The sequence below is a fragment of the Apium graveolens genome, chromosome 5 (assembly GCF_009905375.1).
Source record: "Apium graveolens cultivar Ventura chromosome 5, ASM990537v1, whole genome shotgun sequence".
In the NCBI taxonomy this organism is placed as follows: domain Eukaryota; kingdom Viridiplantae; phylum Streptophyta; class Magnoliopsida; order Apiales; family Apiaceae; genus Apium; species Apium graveolens.
The window spans coordinates 289,617,769-289,642,075 of record NC_133651.1 but is presented as its reverse complement, the minus strand read 5'-3'; the positions used below and the strand labels follow the sequence as shown (position 1 = coordinate 289,642,075).

Below are 24,307 nucleotides of genomic sequence, written 5' to 3'. Positions count from 1 at the left end.
ATTATGAAGTTGTCGACTGCAAATTCAAAGAAATCATAGAATACCTTAAAAAAATCTTAGGATGAGCATTAAGGAAGTACTAGAGGATTTCGATAAGAATATTAAGCACGCGGAACACTTCATAGTATTATCAAAAGAGGCAAATATTATTTATTTCTCAAACCCTTACATAATTCATAGCTTAAAACCCCGTTGGGGTTACTACTCACAGTACATTACAGGTTCTCTCTTGAATTAAGAAAGTGTCCTTATTGTAAGAATACAAGATGATCTTCCCTAAAACTTAGCTATCCTTTTATAGAGTAAGGAAAAGATTCTATTACAAGACTAATCGTCTTCTAATAATTCATAAAGTAGATGCTATCTGCTTTTCATAAAGTAGATGCCTTCTGCTTTTCATAAAGTAGATGCCTTCGGCTTTTCATAAAGTAGATGCCTTCTGCTTTTCATAATGTAGATTCCTTCTACTTTTCATAAAGTAGATTCCTTCTACTTTTCATAAAGTAGATTCCTTACCTTTTCAAAAAGATAAGATGCTCTTATTAAAAACGATGTTCTGGTTTTGCTTTGAGCAGTATTCCTGCTTTAGGCAAAAGTCCTTTGTCTTCTGCTGAAGTGGAGGGGTCCTCCACTATTCTTTTTCCAGATTCTTTGTCTGGAGTGGTGATACCGCAGATTTGACATTCGAGATGTATGCCATATTTGCTTACTTCCTTTTGCTTTTTCTTGCAGAAGATTTCTTGATGCGATCCAACAATATCTTTATGTAATAATTGCCTTCTGAAAGCGACAACTTTGTTTTAGTCATCTTCACTTAATCCTTTATGGGAATAAGAGGTCATTAAGGCATGCGTTGTAGCTACATTGACTTTTAGCTTATCTTCCTTTTGAACACTAAATAACTTATTGATTAAAATTAATAACTTATTTTCAGCCAGTGCTCTTAAATCATTCTTCTCCAGTATAGGTTCCATTGCTTGGCTTGGAGAATAGATCTTTTCCTTGGTAGGACCAACCTGAATATAATGTAGAGGTTGATTAGGTGGACAATCGCATTCTTCTTCATTTTCCCAGCATATAATGGTACTAGTGGTTTTGATGAAGAGGTCGATCTCTTTTCCTTTAAGACATTTGTTTTTAAACGTCTTGACTGCCTTTCTAAATTCCTTGGGGAACCTAGAAATTTCCAAAAGATTATTAGCAGGATAAACTTGTGCTAATAGTCCATATTGGTATGCTTCATAGACCATGTCTGGATCAACATTTGGATAGAAATTGAAGTAGCTGACATTCTTCTTGTCTGTGGTGAAGAAATGTTCACTAACGAATTCCTTTTCAGTGGCTATTCTTCCATATTGATAAATATAATTAAATCCTGAAAAATAAGATTCAATGGTATCTTCTTCCATCTGCATTAACAGCTGCTGAGATTTTGGGATGTTTCCCAAAATAGTTTTACTAGAACTTTCTTTTAGGTGAGTTATTGCCCCCACATAAGTTGAATATAATGCTTCTACAGAATTAATCAACTGGAGAGGTGGCTTGAATTCTTGTGTAGTATAAATATTTGCTGCAACTTTTGCTTCAACAAAGGATTTGTCCTTCTTATGTTTGATGCCTGAGAATCCTTTTACAGCTTTCTCAGCTATCTCCCATGTAGTGTATATTCCTGCATTAGGACCATTAAACACCACATAATAGGTTTCAGGGCCTTTGTATCCGTCCGGGACAGCTGAAGTATGACCTTCAGTCTTTGTAGGGATTTGAATTCTCCCGTTAGGTCTCAAATTTAAATTAGAGGTTTTTTTAATGTTATGGAGGTTTGAACCTCAGTCTTGCTTTCTGGCAAAGCAACAACCTTTAACGGATTTGTTATTTCTTTACTTGGAGCCGTTTGCTCAAGAATAGACTTATCTTTGTTCATTTCTGAAGATGGTGATGAAGTAATCATTTGTTGTGAGGTATAAACCTCAGTCTGGATTTTTACCAAATTCACATGTGTCAACGGATTTGTTGAGCCTTTACCGGTAGCCGTTTGCTCCGGGCTAGTTTCAGAATTATTCATTACTGAAGAAGGTTGTGAAATAACTTTTATTGTTCAGAAGGTTGAAATCTTCTTACAAATTCCATTTCAGCACAAATTATATGAAGTTCATCTTGTAATAGCTGAATTTTCTTCATAGCAATAGCTTCTTGCATTGCTAGTTTGTCCATTGCTACAGGCTTATGGTAATCTCAAAGAAAGAGATGTATGTAGGCAAAGAAGCCTTATATGTATTCAAGGTTTGGAATAAAGATTTGGTGCTTTCTTTACCCTGAATTCCTCTGTATTTATAGCCTGAAAAGTGGCTTTGGATTCCTGAAAAATAGTGTAAAACAGTGTAAAACATCACATCATTATAATAATGTGTTTACCTGATATTTCTAAAATTCTCTTGTTAAAAAATCTGCTAAACAGTTTTTAACTCCTTCGATGTGCTCTACATCAAAACTGTAGCGAGATAACCATTGCTGCCATCTTACAAATCTTCCTTGCTTATTATCTCCCTGTAACTTAATACGAAGAAAATAAGTGAAGTTTCTATTATCAGTCCTTACCACAAATTTGACCGGAGTTGTTACGACTGGCCTTTTTGTGTAATATTATTTGTGAACTCTGTATAATATTAGAGCCGATTATAAATATACCTAATGATTGTACGTTTGTGTGAATGGAAATTTCTGCATTATAAATTGCTTTATGTAGAATATAAATTTTTCAAAGCAAGAGTTTTATTAATTACCCTTATTTTTGATTTATAAGGAATATTCTATACCTTGGAAAATTTTCTTTTAAAAAATTATTTCATTCACAAATTTCAAAAGTGATCTCATAAAATTTCTAAAAATCCAAGTTATTTTATGGTATAAATTTTATAATTTTTGAACTTTTATTTTATTTTATAAAAATAAATCTTTGAAAATTAGTTGCTTAGTAATTAACAAATTACATGGTTACCCTTGCATGCAAATACTCTTCCATTTAACTAAGGGGTAAAGAAGGCATTTCCAACCCCACTCAGTTTCATTCTACTAGCCAAGTTACCACTTTGTCCTTGCATGCAAATATACCTAACTTTAGCTAGAAGGTTACTCTTGTCATTTCCTAAATCCACTCAATTTTGGTCAAAACAAAAGCATAAAAACCAAGCAAGTGTGATGATCACTCCACTTTCACTCCACCATTCCACCCCCTCCTTTCCCCTCCCTCCCCTCTCGACCCTCCTCCCTCTCGGCTCTTTTGGCCGAGCCCCACCCCCTCTTTTCTTTCATTTTTCATTCAAGCATCTATCTCCCATTCAAGTAAATGTTACTTCCTATATCTTGATCATATATAATCCAAAAAGTTTTGAGTGAAAAGTTTAAGGTTATAAGCTTGCATGTCAAAGTTTTAGTTGAAACTCAAAGTACAATCTTGATTCTCATGGATTTAAGGTTGTATTTTGAGGAAACTACAAGGAATGGTGAAATTCCAAGTCATGAGAATGAGGCTTTTGATTTTAATGGTCATTTCCCTTCTATTTCATTCAGCCATGACCTTGAGGGAGCCGAATGAATGGTTCTTGAGGTTGTTTTGTTGCATTGTTTCATTCTTATGTATTTTTGGTGGTGATAACATGAATTTTGTAGCAAATACTTGATAAAATCCTTTGCATGCTAAGTGATCATTTAGTTATAGCTTATGCTAGGCTTGCATATTGATTTTATGGTAAAATTTATTTTGGAAACCATATTGTTTTGGTTTGAATATTCGTAGGCATGCATGCATGTAAACCACTCATGATTTTTGAAAGTTTTTGATCATTTCAATTGATTTTTGTTAGTAAGCCTTAATTTCAGTAGAGTTAAGATATTAATATTGATTTGTGCTCCTTGATATGTGATGTTAATTCGTATATATTTATAAAGAAGATATAACTTGTCGTTCTCAAAAACTTGATGACTTGTAATTTGTGTAATGTGTTAACTTTTATTTTTCTGTATTGCACATTAGGTAAGGATGATCTCCACTAATCTTATTTTGAGTGTAAGGGAGTTAGTTCAGTAATACCTTAGTTAAGGTTTGGTTTGGGTTTTTGGTTGTTGTTGGTTGAGTTTGTTAAGTAAGAACCTTGGTGAAAGGAGAGTATTAGTTTCTGCAGAAAATCAGTTTGGTATTTTGAGGTTTAGAGTGAGATTTGACCTTGTCATTGTTGTGCACTTTGATGCCCAAGCCACCAGAAGCTAGCACTAGGAGTATACAATAGGTTTTTGGTGGTGTTTGGAGGTTTGTAAGACGTTTGGTTAGGTGCACGAGTGGAAACACCAAATATGTCCAGCCGAGGACAGTTTTGTTGCAACTTAGAAATGGGAAGTTTTGACCATGTCATAGGTAGGCCCTCATTAGGCCCTGTTGGGCCTTAGTTAGAGGGAATATCGGATGAGTTTTTCCAGCCATAGTTCATAGGATTTGAGTTAGAATAATGTGTCACAAGTTAGTTCAAGTCAGGACCTTTTCTGCCCAGAAAAATAGGGGAATCATGGACTTTAAGCTTAGGCCTAGGGAGGCCCAAGCTAGTCTCTTGAGCCACATCAAGTTTGGGAGTTGCCTTATGATCAGAAGAGTCTAGTGTAGAAGTTTTGAAGGAAAACTTGAAGTGTAAGAGTGTCAAACGCACCCAAGAAAACTTAAATGTCATTCTGAAATTTACCATATTAAGCACCTTCACTTACCGCATAGTTTTAGAGCACTTATGAGTGAGGCCTAGGTTGACCACCATAGTTGCAAGATAGAATAAAGTCAGTAGAGTGAAAGGCCCAAGTTAGGGTCAATAGGAATTGGATGGTTTAGTAAAGGCACTTCGAGTAGGAAACCAAAATTTGGAGATTTTGTCTAGTTTAGCGACCAAGTGACTTAAGTATGTGGAACAAGATCATCCAAGCCTAGTGTTGCAATATGGCGTGTATGATATTATTTGGTACTTAAAAATGGTATGTGAGCATATGTGGCTATGTGTACTATTATGTTATAAGGTGATTGTAAATTGCGTGTATATAGGCCTAAGTGCCATTGTGTTTAATTTCGGTTTGCAAATAGGCTAAGTTGGTGTGAATATATTATAATGAGGTTATTATTATTTGTATAGGATCTCTAGACGAGGGTAAACTTGCCATAAAGGTCGATTAAAGCTTCCAGTTGCTCCTACCTGCCAGTCCAGTACAACCTTTTTCAAGGCAAGTGATTCAACCTGCCTTTTTTTTCGTTTACACTGCAAGTGTGTGATAACTAGTTCCTATATATGATGCGAGTATTCTGATTTACCTTGATATACATAAACCAAGTGGTTTTCAAATCTATCTATGTATTATATAGAAATACCATGAACCCTAGTCTAGTGATCATGGCCCTAGTGGATATATTCCCAGTGTTTCAAAGTGGTGAATAACCCTTGATAAAGATGTTTACTGTTTAAGAAATTAATTTTCAATTGGCATCAGTTTTTGAAATGATTAAAAATTTGGATTTTCAGTCCCAAAGGGGGACAAATGTTTTCTTTAAATAGTGGATCTGGACTGAGACGCAAGTCCTTTCCGCACTTAAATTGTAGGCTTAAAAGTTGCCTAGGGATCCCATTAATGTTTTAGAACCCAGCGAGGTTCGGGATTACTTCGCGGCTGATCACCGACTGTAATCCGTAGCGTCATAAAATGGTTTTCGATTAAGAAATGATTTTGGAAATGTTTTGATACAAACAAATGATGCCATCACCCAATAGTCCATCTCTTGTAATTATTAGCTTTATCTTCACATTATTATTCTTTTATCTCGTTTTATTGTATAACACTTGTTGAGCATTTGGCTCACTACTTGTTTTCACCCTGATATTACAGCTAGCAACTATGGTTAGATTCAAGCAGACAGCATGTAAGACTTGTGATGCTGATGCGTATATTCGAGCTCAGGTAAAATAAAAGATACTTTTGTGTGAGGACTCGATGTTAAAAATCAGGATGTAATAGTTAATAGTGTTGGGCTGTTCCAAACCCTAAACTGTAAGATCTTGGATTCGGTTGTGTTTACTATCTTTTGTTAACTATTGTAATAATTTATATAATATGTATTGTCAAGTTGGGGGCGTGACAGGTTTTGGTATCAGAGCTACGGTTTAGAGTCCCTGGACAACCCAAATAGGTTATAGGATATATGTATAAGTTATAGATATTATACGAGAGATTAGGTTAAGTAATTTATTATTAATTCTCCTATTATATATATCTATGTATGGTTTGTCAGCAAAGGGCGCACTCATTGTCATCCTCTGGGTCGGATGACACTATTGCTTTCTCCGTATATGCTGAGTTGAGACGCGAGTTCGACATACTTTAGGGCAAGTACGACCGACTGTTAGACCGATTGAAGAATGTGTATCCTGAAAGCCGAAACTATGAAGGGAAGCCTAAGGAGCAAATGACTGCGAGACTTGAGATTTTGGTTCAGTACGTCAAAACTAAGCTTGAGGAGATGCCATCGCACCGAGACCGTACCAGCCAGTATATTATCCAGATGGTGGCGGACGAGCTCCAGAGTATTGTGAAGATGCTTCGAGAGGAGAAGACTACCAAACCCCGTTCTGAAAGAGTGGAGCCTTAGTTCTTTCCATTATCTACCTTTCATGATGTTGTATTGTAGGACTTTGTAGAATTCCCTGTTGTTTCCTTTAAATAAGCATGTTATTCCTAGATTCGGAATTTATTCTAATCTTGATGTATCTTGACCTTTAAATTTCAATTATTATGCACTATCGTTCTGTTTGCTTTCAACTGTTATTTTACGCTTTTATATGCATCACCCTATTCGTTTAAATTAAAATTTGACCTCAAATGTGAACAAGAATGCCATGTGACACCCTTGAATTATCTCATTGTTCATACCTGTTTTGACGTAACTTTTATTTCAGGATCATGCCACCCAAAAAAAAGAACCCAACAACCACATCTACCACAGATCCTAATATTCTTCGATTACTGGAAACCTTACAACAACAAACAAACGCTATAGCTCAACAACAACTAACTCTTCAACAACAATTTGAAAACCAAGATAACCCTGAACCACACCAACCACCTAATCCACCATTGCCACCTTGACAAGTTGTTACTTTCAAAGCTTTTCAGAATGTGAATCCACCTGCATTTTATGATATCACTGATCCAGTAATAGCTAACACATGGACTAAGGAAATGGACAGGGCTTTTGAATTGGTACAGTTAGGGGACGATCAGAAGACACCATATGTTACTTACTTCCTGAAGGGCGAAGTCATCTATTGGTGGGATTCAGTGAAAGCTATGGAAGTAAATCAACAAGTTTCTTGGGAAAGATTTAAGAAGTTATTTCTGGAAAAGTATTACCCTAAGTACATACAGAATCAGATGGAGCTTAAATTTCTTGAATTGAAGCAAGGGAGTATGTCTGTACTGGAGTATGAGAAGAAGTTCACAGAGCTGTCAATGTTTGTGACAAAGTATACCAGCAGTGAGGAGGAAAAAGCAAAGAGATTCCAACAAGGATTAGAGTCTTGGATCAGAGATAGAGTGGCTATGTTTGAGCTTGATACTTATGCAGGTGTAGTGCAGAAAGCTGCTCTGATTGAGAGTAATGGGATGCAGTCAAGGAAGGAAAGGGATAATAAGAAGACGAAGGTTTCATTCTATGGAGAAAAGTCTGAAGTCGGAAACTCACAAGACAGGAATGTAAAAAGGATTGGATTCCACAAAGGCGGAAATTTTCAGAAGAAGGGAAATTTGAGCAAAAGACAAGAATCAAAGGGGAACAACCAGGGAAGCCAAGGACAAGTTGGAGAAAACAGATTTCAGAGACCAGAATGCAAGCATTGTGGAAGAAGGCACCCCGAAGTGTGTAATAAGCTGAGCATGACATGCTATAGGTGCAACCAGAAGGGATATTTGGCTAACGAGTGTAAGATGCCGAAGCCGGGAGTTACATGCTACAAGTGTGGAAATACTGGACACATAGCTAGGGAGTGCAAGTCAACCAGACCAGTCAAAGCTCTGATGAACGTGGCAAGTACTAGTGCAAGCGTGCAAGCTGAGGTATTGGCCTTACCTCCACCACCTATAACAACTCCGCAAGCAACAACGAGGACATTCGATTTAAAAATGAAGGATGCTGTTCAGAATTCTGAGGTGATAGCAGGTACACTATTACTAAATAATGTCGAGGCTAAAGTATTGATTGATTCTGGAGCGACGAGATCTTTCATATCAGAAACTTTTGTTGATAAACTTCAATGTGATAAAATGGTTATGAACGAGGTAGTAAATGTAGTAATTGCGAATCAAGAGAAGATTCATGTGAGTCAACTCTGTCCAAAGTGTGAGATTGATATTTCGGGTATAAATTTTCAGCCGACTTGATACTCTTCAAGTTGGGGTTTGATATAATTTTAGGCATGGATTAGTTAGGGAAGAATAACGCTCAGATTAATTGTAAGTCCAAGAAGGTGTATTTAAAGACGGAGAGTGGAGAGAAAGTAGTATTTAAGGGACAGAGGCAAGAGCAACTGTTTCTTACAATCGCCCATGCTAAGAAGGTGCTTAGGAAAGGTTGCGAGTCGTTCCTAGCTTATGTAGTGGATTCAGAAAGGGACAACCTCAGCATAGAAGATATCCCCGTAGTCAACGAATTCCAAGATATGTTTCCAGACGAACTACCAGGCTTACCGCCAGATCGATAAATCGAGTTCGAGATCAACCTTGCTCCGGGCACGGAACCAGTTTCGAAGGCCCCATATAGGATGGCACCAGCAGAAATGAAAGAGTTGGCGAGCCAGCTACAAGAATTATTGGACAAAGGAGTGATACGGCCAAGTACGTCGCCATGGGGAGCACCTGTTCTGTTTGTAAAGAAGAAAGATGGAAGTATGTGGTTATGTATAGATTATCGGGAGTTGAATAAGGTGACGATTAAGAACCGTTATTCGCTACCAAGAATAGATGAGCTATTTGATCAGCTGAAAGGAGCAAAGTGCTTTTCAAAGATTGACTTAAGATCAGGATACCATCAATTAAAGATCAAAGAAGAAGACATCCCAAAGACAGCATTCGGGACAAGATACAGACATTATGAATTTTTAGTAATGCCTTTTGGTTTACTAACGCCCCGACAACATTTATGGATTTGATGAACCGGGTATTTAAAAAGTATTTGGACAAGTTCGTAGTGGTGTTCATTGATGACATCCTTATTTATTCAAAGTCGGAAGAAGAACATAAGCAGCATCTATGGATAGCATTGGAGATACTCCGACAAGAGAAGTTGTATGCCAAGTTTTCTAAATGTGAGTTTTGGTTAAAGGAAGTTCAATTTTTGGGACACATTATTGGAGATGAAGGAGTTAAATTTAGATCCAGAAAAGATTGAGGCGATTATGAGTTGGGGGAGGCCAAAGACACCTACGGAAGTGCGAAGTTTTCTAGGATTGGCGGGATATTATAGAAGATTTGTCAAGGATTTTTCGAAAATCGCCACACCATTGACTAAGTTAACTAGGAAGAATCAGAAGTTCGAATGGAATGCAGAATGTGAGGATAGCTGTTAGGTCCCAATGTGTTTGTAGAAGGGGGGGTTGAATACAAACAGCACCGAATAATCGAATTAAATGCGGAATAAAAAATGTGAAACAAAATTCAAGTTAAATAAAAATATTATTAAACTTGAAAGGTGTTACAACAACTGTATCGATTACAAGGAATTAATCTCAAATTAATTATCACAAATCTAGAATAAATTCGACATGAACTTTTTCTATTTTTGCAATAATTAGAATCAAATGCTAAACGCGATTTGAGATTAAGTTCTAGGGATTTTGATCCGCTAGATTGTTACACAAGAACAAGATAAAGATTTCTAGTTGATTGAATTTAACTTTGCAATCTAGAAATTAATCTTTGAAATAAGCAGATGAAAAATGAAATATTTGCTGCGGCTGCTGTGTTCTTGTTTTTGACTTTGTGTATTGGATGATTTTTAGTTGCTGCTTCTCTGCTCCTTTTTAAATCAACAAACCAATAGAATTGAATTGGCATGACAATCCTATAGCTGGCAAGACTTTCGGTAGGACAATTGAATGAACTAGCAAGACAATCTGAATGAACTAGCAAGACAATCAGAATGAACTAGCAAGACAATCTGAATGAACTAGCAAGACAATCAGAATGAACTAGCAAGACAATCATCCTCCTAGAGTAACTTTCGGTGAGACAATTGACAATGGCCTAGCATGACAATCGGTATGACAATCCTGATTGTCATGCTAGTTCATTTTCAATTGTCTTGCTGATTTAATGCTTGAATTTAATCCAATTAAACTTCTGAAAATTCCTAAAATTCCTAGAATTAATTCAGAATTAATTAATCAATTAATTCAATTAATAAATAAATTATTCTTCGCAGATATAATTTATTTTCTTAATTAAATTAGATGACTTAATTAATTAATAGAGAATTAATTCTAGTCTTGAGCAGCAACCATTCTTCTGCAAATCTTCTGAAAATCACTGAAAATTATGAATCAATTCCACCACTTCAACGTTGACACTCGATGTACTGTCTGGTTCATGAGTGACTAACTACCGTGACGTTTCTTCATGTCTTGACTCTGACACTTTGATTTTCTTCAGATTAAATCCTTGTAATTAATTGATACTCTGACGAGATCTCTGTCACTTGAATAAATCCACAATCTTGACTTATATCACTGAGGCATGATCAATTTCTTGAACTTCTTCCAGTGAATTAACTCCTCAAGTCTGTAGATGAACATTGTCTCTGAATCCTTTGACAGATATTACTTTGCGAGATCTCTCTGACGGTAGATCCACTATTTACTTATTACATTCTTATTTGAGTTGAGTTGAATCCTCGAATATACAAATAGGTCTATGACATATGACTTACAATCTCCCCCTATTTGTTTGTTAGACAATAACACACAAATACCTAGAGGATAACTCAACTAACAAATAAGAAAAAGATATAAACATACATGCAAAGTAAATAGCAGAAAAGTTCTGGATGAGATTTAACATTTTCCAGATTCCAAGTAGATGTTCCTCTAGACTGAACATATCTTCAAGTAGTTCCATCTTCATTTGTACAACCACATTTCCTGTTGAGAAGCCCATATCTCTTGCTTCTCCCCCTATGAGAATCAACTGATTAAAGAAGATCACCTTCGTTTTACCACCTCTCCCGTACAATAGGATCCGCAGATAAAAACCAATGGTACTCCCTTAACTGCTTCTTCCCTTACTAGGAAATCACCTTGTGTTTACCACCTCTCCCGTACAATAGGATCCGTAGTTAGAAACAACAATGGTGTGGTGTAGTGTACATATAGGATCTTTTTCTTCCTCCCTGCTATTTCTCCCCCTTAGTTGAGGAATCCTCCAAACTATTACTTAAGCTTTTATCTCCCCCTTAAAGAAGGAATGTATGCCGTCGTCTGAAGGAGTTCTCATATTTCACTTGGTTGGAAAAGAAATAACAAGTAGTTTCTCTTTCTTCCTCACTGTGAGTGTGTGATTGTGTTTTAGTGTACCTCACATGTGTTTCACTCTTCTCTCCACTCATGTTTACACTCATTCTCACAAGTGTATCACTCCTCTCATAGCTCCATAATCCAGCTATACCTGCAAGGAAAATCACCTTAGCCATCCTTAAGGAGGTCACAGGTGGTGCAATGGGAGTTCACAAATCCCCATCCTTGTTAAACTCGTCAGATGAATCTGAGTCATAATCTACAAGTTGCTAGTTTCCCTTTTAGGGTTCCAGATTTGAATTCTGGGAAGGTAAACAATGATCCGAAGATTTTAGCATAAAGATCAAGGTTCCCTTCTAATGTCTGTGAAGACACTTCCTTGTGACTCATCAGGTAATATCTGAATCATTGTCAACAAGTTGCCGATCTGCACCTATGTCAGATCCACTATCCGCAGATGCATCCAGGGGATTTAAGCCTGGGGAGGTAGACACTGACCACTGACATATGGCTTTTGGATCAATATCCTCTCCTAACACCTGTAAAGGCAATTGGTCCACTAACGAACCTTGAACAATTGAATCTGACCTTAAAATGGTCGAAACTCTTGTTTCCGTCAACTCATCCTTTATGTGTGTAACCTCTCCTTGTGCATCAAGAATTGATTATATTTGAAGTGGTGACACTACATCGGATACCTTGGCCGACAGGCAAAATTCAATAGACTCACCCTGTTGAGAGAATGAATCTAGTAACTGTTTTTGTGCCTTTTCAGCCATTACATCTTTTTGAGAAGATGTATGGGGGCTAGCAGTTGTCTCGGTTTAAATACTACTCATCTATGTAGGAGACAGAGCTACTGGGTTGACTACAGAACCTTCCTTATGTGGTGCACTAGGCACTATCTCCCTCACGCTCATTCATACTACATTTAGTGGTAAGAGAGTGTTGGTTGGTTCTGTTTTTGTGTTTGTCTTTACAGTCTGGGATAGATGTTATGGGTTTTCAACCTCATGACTGTCAATGAAAGAAAGTCATTGGAGACTGAACCTGTAACACAGAATATATGGTTATAGAGAGAAAATGATTTACAATAGTGATTTCAAAAGATTTTACACGAAATAAGAAATCACTAATGTAGAAAGAAGTTTGATTTTGTTTTTCAATATGAATGAGTTTTTGATAAAACATTGATCACTTAGGGTAAAGTCTAAGTAATTCTCATTCATATCAAAAGCTTACAAATATCTGCAACATAATGTTAACAAGATATCATTGACCGATACTTGTCAAGTACTTTAGATACTAATTGTTATGTTGCATAAACAATATACCACTGCACATATAAAACAATATGATTGTGCTTAGTGATAAGATAGTTATAAATATGACGACTCTACTAGTTCATATAAAATTATAACTTCTGTTAGAGTGCCATACCATGTCGTTGACGATTGCTTGAGTAGTATACTAGTTCATACCAACCTGAATTGAGATTGTGAAGAAGAGATTGCATAGTCCAATAGATCTGCAACTGCAAAGTCCATGAACTGTGGTGCACTGACTTCCTCTTTTAACTCACCAACCAGGAGTACACTTGTACACATCTTACTAGAGTACAATTCCAAGTGTAATGTGCAGCAGGTGCCTGATATGTCGTAATATTCTCAAGTCTCGTCACTGGTGCTATATGTTAGATACTGCTTCCTGATAATAACCTAGCACAATATACAAAATTACAATGATAACATTCCCAGCTTGCAAACAGCCATATCCCTCAGATAAACCTTTGCTGTTATCTCCAAAGGTAATTAGGGGGCCAGCTTTCTCAATCCACATTTGATAGCAGGGCTCTATCTCCGTTCATATGACTTGATGATCCACTGTCAAGTCTCCACACTACCGGTTATACCTGTTTAATGCCCTGCACTACAAATGGATTAGACCTTCTTCGGAACCCAAACTTGGTTGGGCCCGGCATACTTGTAGAATTGTCCTTTGTCAGGCAAAACAACATTTTTAATCTTAATTGTCTCAACTTTCTCAATGACTGAACATTTGACCTTGTAAACAGCTTTAACAAATTTCTGTTTAAGCCTAGGCACAAATGTCTCCTTTCTAGCCTTAGAAGGACTAGCAGTCTTAGACCTATCATGCTTCTTGTTATTCACATGCTGACGAGGAGTAGTCTTATCATTAGAAACATGCTTACCATTAAAATAAGCATACATCATATTAAAAGCACAAGACATACAATTAGAAACACCACATGCTTTATGAGAGTGATTAACAGCAGGCAATTTATGCATGGTAGACATGGCATTATTGTTATCCAACTCATGTGTGTCTGAGTTAGTCTCAGTTGCTTTCACAACTTTGACTGGAACTTTCGACTCACTTGACTTAGAAACAATCTTCTCATAAGCATGATCCTCAGCACGTATTTCTTCTTGAATAACAGAAGAGGTCGCATCAAATGGTTCAGCAATTGATGGTTTATAGAGGGGTTCATCAACACCCTTAAGCACATGTGGTACTTCCCTCCCTTTAGCACATACACGAGGAGGGGAGTTTATGCCTAATTCTCCAATAGCAGTATTGTAATCATAACCTATTCCAGATGTTTGATTAACAGCTTGCTTACTGTAGAACTCTTTAGCCTTCGAACAAGAATTGAAGTAGGCTCTAACCTTAGTCTCAAGACCGGTGATCTTGTCTTTGAGAATAGTTTCGAGTTTTCTATAACAGTCAACTCTATTCTCTAGAAAAGATACCTGTTCTTTTAATTTGTCTTGATTAATGTGCACAAGTCTTAATTCATTGACCTCTTTCTCAAGGTCTGTGATCTGTAAACTTAACAGTTCATTATCACGACGTGCACAATCTAAGTTACCTCTTAGATGATAAACCATTTCAGCATCAGAAAGTTTTACCTCTATTCTTGACGATGAAGCTTTTCCATCAATAGCCATAAGAGCAAGATTTCCTTCATCTTCATCTTCACTATCAGTATCATCCCAGCTTCTTCCCTTTGCCAGATAAGCCCTTTCAGAGTTCTTTCTTACTTGCTTTGGCTTCCTACATTCTGTGGCAAAGTGTCCCAATTCATTGCAGTTATAGCATCTAATGGTGCTCCGATCAACCATCCCTGTTTTGTATCCACCACTGCTGGTGTTAGAGGATGAAGATCCACCTTTCTGGAATTTGTTGTAGTTGGACTTGTACTTAAACTTGGGATTCTTCTTGAATCTGACATGAGAGAATCTCTTGACAATTTGGGCCATTGATTCATCTTCCAATTGCTCCAGTTCTTCCAAGGAATAAAAATCATCACTTGATTGATTTGTAGTAGGAGGATCATATTCTGCTACTAACTCATTTTCCTCACCCTTAGAAAACTGTACCATTCTTTCTAACTGTTGAGATTGTTGTTGTTGTTGACCTTCAGCTACAAGTGCAGTAGATGTGCTGACCATTCTATCCTTCCCGTAGACTTCCTTCTGTTGAATCTGCTCCAACTCATAGGTTTTTAACACTCCATAGAGCCTGTCCAAAGAAATCTCACTCAGATCTCTAGCTTCTCTAATGGCAGTGATTCTATGTTCAAGATGAGTTGGTAGTGTTAAAAGAAACTTTTTGTTGACCTCCCTGACTGAATAATACTTTCCATTGATGTTCAGGTTGTTGATCAACGCATTGTATCTCTCAAACACTTCAGTAATTCCTTCTCCTGGATTTGATTTGAAATGTTCATATTCAGAGGTTAGGATCTCCAACTTGTTTTCCCTAACTTCCTCTGTGCCTTCATTAATTACCTCAATAGTTTCCCACATGTGTTTAGCATTTTTACAGTTCATCACATGTCTGTTCATCAGGGGATCAAGGGAATCAATTAATATTAATTGAAGGCTGGCATCCAAGGAGAATTCTTCCTTCTCAGCAGGAGTAAAATCTTCAGGATCTTTTGGATAGGTTCTGGCTTTAGTAGTCACCACACCATCTATTATTACCTCCGGTTCAATAACCATTGGAGTTTTTATATCCTTCTTTAACAAGCTTGAATATTTGGGATTTGCAACTTGTAAAAACAAGAGCATCTTCTTCTTCCACATAATATAATTTTCTTTATCAAATTGTGGAATTTTAACGGTTCCAACTTTATGTGAAGTCATTATGAATTTTTGAATGAATAAAAATTCAAAGAGTTGAAAAATCACAAAAGTCTAGGATCTTGATTTGTTCGTTAATCAGAAGGCTCTGATACCAATTGTTAGGTCCCAATGTGTTTGTAGAAGGGGGGGTTGAATACAAACAGCACCGAATAATCGAATTAAATGCGGAATAAAAAATGTGAAACAAAATTCAAGTTAAATAAAAATATTATTAAACTTGAAAGGTGTTACAACAACTGTATCGATTACAAGGAATTAATCTCAAATTAATTATCACAAATCTAGAATAAATTCGACATGAACTTTTTCTATTTTTGCAATAATTAGAATCAAATGCTAAACGCAATTTGAGATTAAGTTCTAGGGATTTTGATCCGCTAGATTGTTACACAAGAACAAGATAAAGATTTCTAGTTGATTGAATTTAACTTTGCAATCTAGAAATTAATCTTTGAAATAAGCAGATGAAAAATGAAATATTTGCTGCGGCTGCTGTGTTCTTGTTTTTGACTTTGTGTATTGGATGATTTTTAGTTGCTGCTTCTCTGCTCCTTTTTAAATCAACAAACCAATATAATTGAATTGGCATGACAATCCTATAGCTGGCAAGACTTTCGGTAGGACAATTGAATGAACTAGCAAGACAATCTGAATGAACTAGCAAGACAATCAGAATGAACTAGCAAGACAATCTGAATGAACTAGCAAGACAATCAGAATGAACTAGCAAGACAATCATCCTCCTAGAGTAACTTTCGGTGAGACAATTGACAATGGCCTAGCATGACAATCGGTATGACAATCCTGATTGTCATGCTAGTTCATTTTCAATTGTCTTGCTGATTTAATGCTTGAATTTAATCCAATTAAACTTCTGAAAATTCCTAAAATTCCTAGAATTAATTCAGAATTAATTAATCAATTAATTCAATTAATAAATAAATTATTCTTCGCAGATATAATTTATTTTCTTAATTAAATTAGATGACTTAATTAATTAATAGAGAATTAATTCTAGTCTTGAGCAGCAACCATTCTTCTGCAAATCTTCTGAAAATCACTGAAAATTATGAATCAATTCCACCACTTCAACGTTGACACTCGATGTACTGTCTGGTTCATGAGTGACTAACTTCCGTGACGTTTCTTCATGTCTTGACTCTGACACTTTGATTTTCTTCAGATTAAATCCTTGTAATTAATTGATACTCTGACGAGATCTCTGTCACTTGAATAAATCCACAATCTTGACTTATATCACTGAGGCATGATCAATTTCTTGAACTTCTTCCAGTGAATTAACTCCTCAAGTCTGTAGATGAACATTGTCTCTGAATCCTTTGACAGATATTATTTTGCGAGATCTCTCTGACGGTAGATCCACTATTTACTTATTACATTCTTATTTGAGTTGAGTTGAATCCTCAAATATACAAATAGGTCTATGACATATGACTTACAATAGCTTTCAAGAGTTGAAGCATAGGTTGGTTACAGGTCCGGTGTTAGTATTACCAGACGATCAAGGAAACTTTGTGATTTTCAGTGATGCTTCACATAAAGGATTGGGCTGTGTGCTAATGCAACACAATAAGGTGATCGCGTATGCGTCAAGACAGTTAAAATCGCATGAATTAAAGTACCCTATGCATGACTTGGAACTAGCAGCCATAGTATTCGCACTTAAGATTTGGAGACATTACCTCTAAGGAGAAAAGTGTGAGATCTACACGGATCACAAGAGTTTAAAGTATATTTTCACTCAGAAGGAGCTCAATATGAGGCAAAGGAGATGGTTGGAATTGATTAAGGACTATGATTGCTCGATAAATTATCATCCGGGAAAGGCAAATGTTGTAGCCGATGCTTTGAGTAGGAAGGAAAGATTGAATATGATAGCAATACCAAAAGAGTTGTCGGAAGAAATGAAGAGATTTGGAGTGGAACTTTGTGATTGTGGGATAGTTGAAGAGGTTTTTCATACAATGACTTTTCAGCCAACATTATTGGAAAAGATAAAGAAATGTCAGGAAGAAGTAATGAAACAAGAGAACAATCAGCTAACTGGAGAAGAGATTGGTACTCAAAGGGATGAGCAAGGTATACTAAGGTTCTCCTCAAGAATTTGGATTCCTCATGTACCTGAATTGAAGAATGAGATTTTGCAAGAAGCCCACAATTCAAGATTTTTAATCCATCTGGGAAGCACCAAGATGTATCGAGACTTGAAGCAGAACTTTTGGTGGCCAAATATGAAGTGAGTGGTGGCAGAATGGGTTGCGAAGTGTTATACTTGTCAGAAAGTAAAGGCAAAACATCAAAGACCAAGCGGATTAATTCAGCCCCTAAAGATTCTAGAATGGAAATGGGAAAACATTGCTATGGACTTTATAGTGGGACTACCGCGAACGAAATCCGGACATGACACTATATGGGTTATAGTTGATCGCCTTACGAAGTCGGCGCATTTTCTTCCAATTAATGAGAAGTCGTCATTGCACAGATTGGTTCATCTGTATGTGCATGAAATTGTACTAAGACACGGCGTGCCCGTATCGATAGTTTCAAACAGAGATCCCTGATTTAACTCGAGATTCTGGAAGTAATTTCAAGAGAGTCTTGGCACAAAGTTGAACATGAGTACGGCGTATCATCCGCGGACTGATGGTCAGAGCGAAAGGACAATTCAAACAATCAAAGACATGTTGCGCATTTGTGCAATCGATTTTGCAGGAAGTTGGGACGACCACTTGCCATTGGTAGAATTCTACTATAACAAAGGCTATCACTCCAATATTGGCATGCCACCATACGAAGCTTTATACGGACGGAAATGTAGATCATCGACAAGTTGGGATGAAGTTGGAGAAGGAAAGATTTTAGGCCTAGAATTGGTACAACAGTTGCATGAGACAGTCAAATTAGTTCAGAAAAGGTTGCTTGCTGCTCAAGATAGACAGAGAAAGTATGCGGATCCAGCGCGTAAGGATGTTAGATTCCAAGTAGGCGAAGCTGTTTTGCTGAAAGGATCACCAAGGAAAGGGTTGTCAAGATTCGGTAAAGAAGGGAAGTTAGCGCCTAGATATATAGGTCTTTTTGAAATTTTGAGTCAAGTGGGGAAGGTGGCTTATGAGTTAGCCTTACCACCTCAGTATCAGCATGTGCATAATGTGTTCCATGTGTCATTGCTTAAGAAGTACAATCCTGATGCCAACCATGTGATAGAATATGAACCTCTAGAAATTCAGTCAGACCTGTCATTTATGGAGCAACCTGTCAAATTACTCGACTGGCAAGTAAAGAGTCTTAGAAATAAGTCGGTAAAGTTAGTAAAAGTACTTTGGAGGAACCCCAAGGTCGAAGAATCAACCTGGGAGTTAGAGTCTGATATGCGTTCCCGGTATCCTCATATGTTCTCTTAGATACTGGGGATATAATCCTTTAAGGGGGAGAGGATGTTACGACCGGCCTTTTTGTGTAATATTATTTGTGAACTCTGTATAATATTAGAGCCGATTATAAATATACCTAATGATTGTACGTTTGTGTGAATGGAAATTTCTGCATTATAAATTGCTTTATATAGAATATAAATTTTTCAAAGCAAGAGTTTTATTAATTGCCCTTATTTTTGATTTATAAGGAATATTCTATACCTTGAAAAATTTTCTTTTAAAAAATTATTTCATTCACAAATTTCAAAAGTGATCTCATAAAATTTATAAAAATCCAAGTTATTTTATGGATAAATTTTATAATTTTTGAACTTTTATTTTATTTTATAAAAATAAATCTTTGAAAATTAGTTGCTTAGTAATTAAAAAATTACATGGTTACCCTTGCATGCAAATACTCTTCCATTCAACTAAGGGGAAAATAAGGCATTTCCAACCCCACTCACTTTCATTCTGCTAGCCAAGTTACCACTTTGTCCTTGCATGCAAATCTACCTAACTTTAGCTAGAAGGTTACTCTTGTCATTTTCTAAAGCCACTCACTTTTGGTCAAATCAAAAGCATAAAAACCAAGCAAGTGTGATGATCACTCCGCTTTCACTCCACCATTCCACCCCCTCCTTTCTCCTCCCTCCCCTCTCGGCCCTCCTCCCTCTCGGCTCTTTTGGCCGAGCCCCACCCCCTCTTTTCTTTCATTTTTCATTCAAGCATCTATCTCCCATTCAAGTAAATGTTACTTCCTATATCTTGATCATATATAATCCAAAGAGTTTTTAGTGAAAAGTTTAAGTTTTGAGCTTGCATGTCAAAGTTTTAGTTGGAACTTAAAGTACAATCTTGATTCTCATGGATTTAAGGTTGTATTTTGAGGGAACTACAAGGAATGGTAAAATACCAAGTCATGAGAATGAGGCTCTTGATTTTAATGGTCATTTCCCTTCCATTTCATTTGGCCATGACCTTGAGGGAGCCGAATGAATGGTTCTTGAGGTTATTTTGTTGCATTGTTTCATTTTTATGTGTTTTTGGTGGTGATAACATGAATTTTGTAGCAAAAACTTGATAAAACCCTTTGCATGCTAAGTTATCATTTAATTATAGCTTATTCTAGGCTTGCATGTTAATTTTATGGTAAAATTTATTTTGGAAACCATATTGTTTTGGTATGAATATTCGAAGGCATGCATGCATGTAAACCACTCATGATTTTCGAAAGTTTTTGATCATTTGGATTGATTTTTGTTAGTAAGCCTTAATTTCAGTAGGGTTAAGATATTAATCTTGATTTTTGCTCCTTGATATGTGATGTTAATTCGTATATATTTATAAAGAAGATATAACTTGTCGTTCTCAAAAACATGATGACTTGTAATTTGTGTAATGTGTTAACTTTTATTTTGCTATGTTGGTAAGGATGATCTCCACTAAGCTTATTTTGGGTGTAAGGGAGTTAGTTCAGTAGAACACCTCAGTTAAGTTTTGGTTTGGGTTTTTGGTTGTTGTTGGTTGGGTTTGTTAAGTAAGAACCTTGGTGAAAGGAGAGTATTAGTTTCTGCAGAAAATCGGTTTGGTACCCTGAGGTTTAGAGTGAGATTTGACCTTGTCATTGTTGTGCACTTTGAGGCCCAAGCCACCAGAATCTAGCACTAGGATTATACAATAGGTTTTAGGTGTTTTTTGGAGGTTTGTAAGACGTTTAGTTAGGTGCACGAGTGGAAACACCAAATCTGTCCAGCCGAGGACAGTTTTGTTGCAACTTAGAAATGGGAAGTTTTGACCATGTCATAGGTAGACCCTCATTAGGCCCTGTTGGGCCTTAGTTAGAGGGAATGTCGGATGAGTTTTTCCAGCCATAGTTTATAGGATTTGAGTTAGAATAATGTATCATAAGTTAGTTCAAGTCAGGACCTTTTCTGCCCAGAAAAACAGGGAATCATGGACTTTAAGCTTAGGCCTAGGGAGGCCCAAGCTAGGATCTTGAGCCACATCAAGTTTTGGAGTTGCCTTATGATCAGAAGAGTCTAGTGTAGAAGTTTTGAAGGAAAAATTTAAGTGTAAGAGTGTCAAACGCACCCAAGAAACCTTAAATGTCATTATGAAATTTACCATAATAAGCACCTTCACTTACCGCATAGTTTTAGAGCACTTATGAGTGAGGCCTAGGTTGACCACCATAGTTGCAAGATAGCATAAAGTCAGTAGAGTGAAAGGCCCAAGTTAGGGTCAATAGGAATTGGATGGTTTAGTAAAGGCACTTCGAGTAGGAAGCCAAAATTTGGAGATTTTGTCTAGTTTAGCGACCAAGTGACTTGAGTATGTGGATCGAGATCATCCAAGCCTAGTGTTGCAATATGGCGTGTGTGATATTATTTGGTACTTAAATATGGTATGTGAGCATATGCGGCTATGTTTACTATTATATTATAAGGTGATTATAAATTGCGTGTATATAGGCATAAGTGCCATTGTGTTTAATTTCGGTTTGCAAATATATTGAGTTGGTGAGAATATATTATAATGAGGTTATTATTATTTGTGTAGGATCTCGAGACGAGGGTAAACTTTCCATAAAGGTCGATTAAAGCTTCCAGTTGCTCCTACCTGCTAGTCCAGTCCAGCCTTTTTCAAGGCAAGTGATTCAACCTACCTATTTTTTCATTTACACTGCAAGTGTGTGATAACTAGTTCCTATATATGATGTGATTATTCTAATTTACCTTGATATACATGAACCAAGTGGTTTTCAAATCTATCTTCGTATTATATAGAAATACCATGAACCCTCAAGTGTCTATTGCAAGTAATTTAACCTTATTTGAAGATTGTTATGCAAGTAGATCAAAATGTCTTATTATGCTAGTATACCAAAGTAATTGTGATGTTGAACCATGTGTAAGTTATACTCAGTAACCTCAGGTTGAAGCCTAAAAGCCAGTCATCCCTTAAAGATTGTTAATAATTGTTTGATAACCCTATCCCTACCCTAAAGCGTGATACCCTGTTACACCTTGAGCTGATGATCACTTTCTTTGTATTTTAATACCTATATCATACCTGGAACCAGTGATGCTTATCTTCTTGATATTTTAATACCTATACCTTATTTGAAACCATTGCTTTAAGTCTAGTCTGGCATTACTCTTTCATATTATCCGGTAGTCTGGCATTACTCTTTCATATTATCCGGTAGCCTTACTAAATCTCATTGTCACAGTCCTTGTAAATCTAAACCTTTCAATTATCCTGATAGAGTAAAGTCTAGTGTATCATGGCCCTAGTGGATATATTCCCAGCATTTCAAAGTGGATTTATAACCCTTGATAAAGATGTTTACTATTTAAGAAATTAATTGTCAATTGGCATCAGTTTTTGAAATGATTAAAAATTTGGATTTTCAGTCCCAAAGGGGGATAAATGTTTTCTTTAAATAGTAGATCTAGACTGAGATGCAAGTCCTTTCCGCACTTAAATTGTAGGCTTAAAATTTGCCTAGGGATCCCATTAATGTTTTAGAACCCAGCGAGGTTTGGGATTACTTCGCAGCTATAACACCCTCCAAATCCGGGGTATAGATTTGGGGCATTATTAACAACAATTACCAACTATACCTGCACAAGCGGAATATAAATATAATAATTACCCCGAACTATCACTACTCAGGATCTTTTAAGGGTTGAGTTTGAAAACAAGAATCATGCACTACACTTTATTACAAACCCAACTAAATAAAACCTGTCTCAATAACTCTCTTTATTACAAAACTTTATTCTATCTACAGTTTCACTACACAATCTTTTATTCAAACTACACAAAACTTTTATTCAACCCAACATTACTACTTATCCTACTACACCTGATCTGGAAATTCAAAACTCTCTTCGGGAATAGGAAGGAACACTCTTGGTATAAGAGGGTCCCGCTGCTTGACTCGCTTCTTGACTATACGGGTCCTGATGGATTTCATTCTCTACCTTAACTGTAAAACAATAGGAGTGACAATAAAAGAAATGAGCCAAAATTGCTCAACAAGCCTGCAACAATATATATATATATATATATATATATATTATAAAGAGAGAGAAATAAATGAACCAATAAGCTGCTGGTTTGAACAACCATCTGTATCTGTATATGATAATAATTTGCCAACACTGGCGAGTGCCAAATGAACAAGACTGGAACAAGAACCAACATATGCACTATAACCTGCTGATCAGTCAGAATATAGTGCGGATCTATACCCAACTGCATAGACCCAACCAACATTAGGAGTACTCAGGCAACTATGGCCTATTAAATAATGGTCTGGGTAAAACCCAGTCCGTAAAGTAACCATCCAGTCCAAGGCTTAGCATCCGGAATAATCGGAATGCTATTGATATATCCCAACACCAGGATATACCAGACTATATGTAACAAGGGTAAAGGAATTGAAATATGAATAGGGAATTCAATAAATTGGGTAAATCAAGAATTGAAATGAAATGGAACAAGTGATAATAAATGGGTAACAGTGTATATGAACAATGACTATCAAAGAGAATTGATACGATGGAAAAGAAATATAAATCACTATTCTGAATTTAAAATAGGGGAAAAAACTTGCCTTGCGCGTACTTAACCTGGTTTAACTCACTGTTTTCTGACCCTAGCTTGCTCTGCCTTGCTAACACTGAACAAATCATGGAAAGATAGGTGTTTAGATAATTTACTATATACGCGTATCTTGAATTGATATCACGCAACCTTATCAGTCTACCCATGCGTTTCTATCTGACTCGCATATATATATACATTTATACAGCACATCTATTCATATAATCACATAAAGCACGTAGCACGTAAGGCACATAATTAATTTCTAGATTTATAATTATTTTTAGAATCAATTCTGGGCTTATACCTGCATTACTAGTCGTATCTGATTTTATTATAATTTTTCAGGATTTATTCAACTCAGTTATACCCCTATTAGGGCCTACGAACTATTAATTATCACAAGATCACTCTCTTCCGGGAGAATTTATGACTCACAATTATTTTTATTGGATTCGTCTCATTTTTCTGAGTCTAGGGGTCTTCGTTTTGCTCAAATCGG

General features: G+C 36.4%; 1 protein-coding gene across 1 annotated transcript; it reads right to left on the bottom strand.

The window, feature by feature from the left end:
- Positions 1-800: 800 nt before the first annotated feature.
- LOC141661016 (uncharacterized) lies at positions 801-2,214 on the bottom strand. Its single transcript, XM_074467996.1, has 2 exons — positions 2,122-2,214; positions 801-1,751 (listed from the first exon to the last, which is right to left on the bottom strand). Exons 1-2 carry the CDS (start codon positions 2,212-2,214, stop codon positions 801-803), a joined length of 1,044 nt encoding a protein of 347 aa, XP_074324097.1.
- Positions 2,215-24,307: the final 22,093 nt, after the last annotated feature.

Coding starts and splice junctions, on each gene's coding strand:
- LOC141661016 (XM_074467996.1), bottom strand. CDS start 2,214: ATGGACAAACTAGCAATGCAAGAAGCTATTGCTATGAAGAAAATTCAG. Junction 1,752..2,121: donor TTTGTGCTGAAATGGAATTT/GTAAGAAGATTT, acceptor ATCCCTACAAAG/ACTGAAGGTCATACTTCAGC.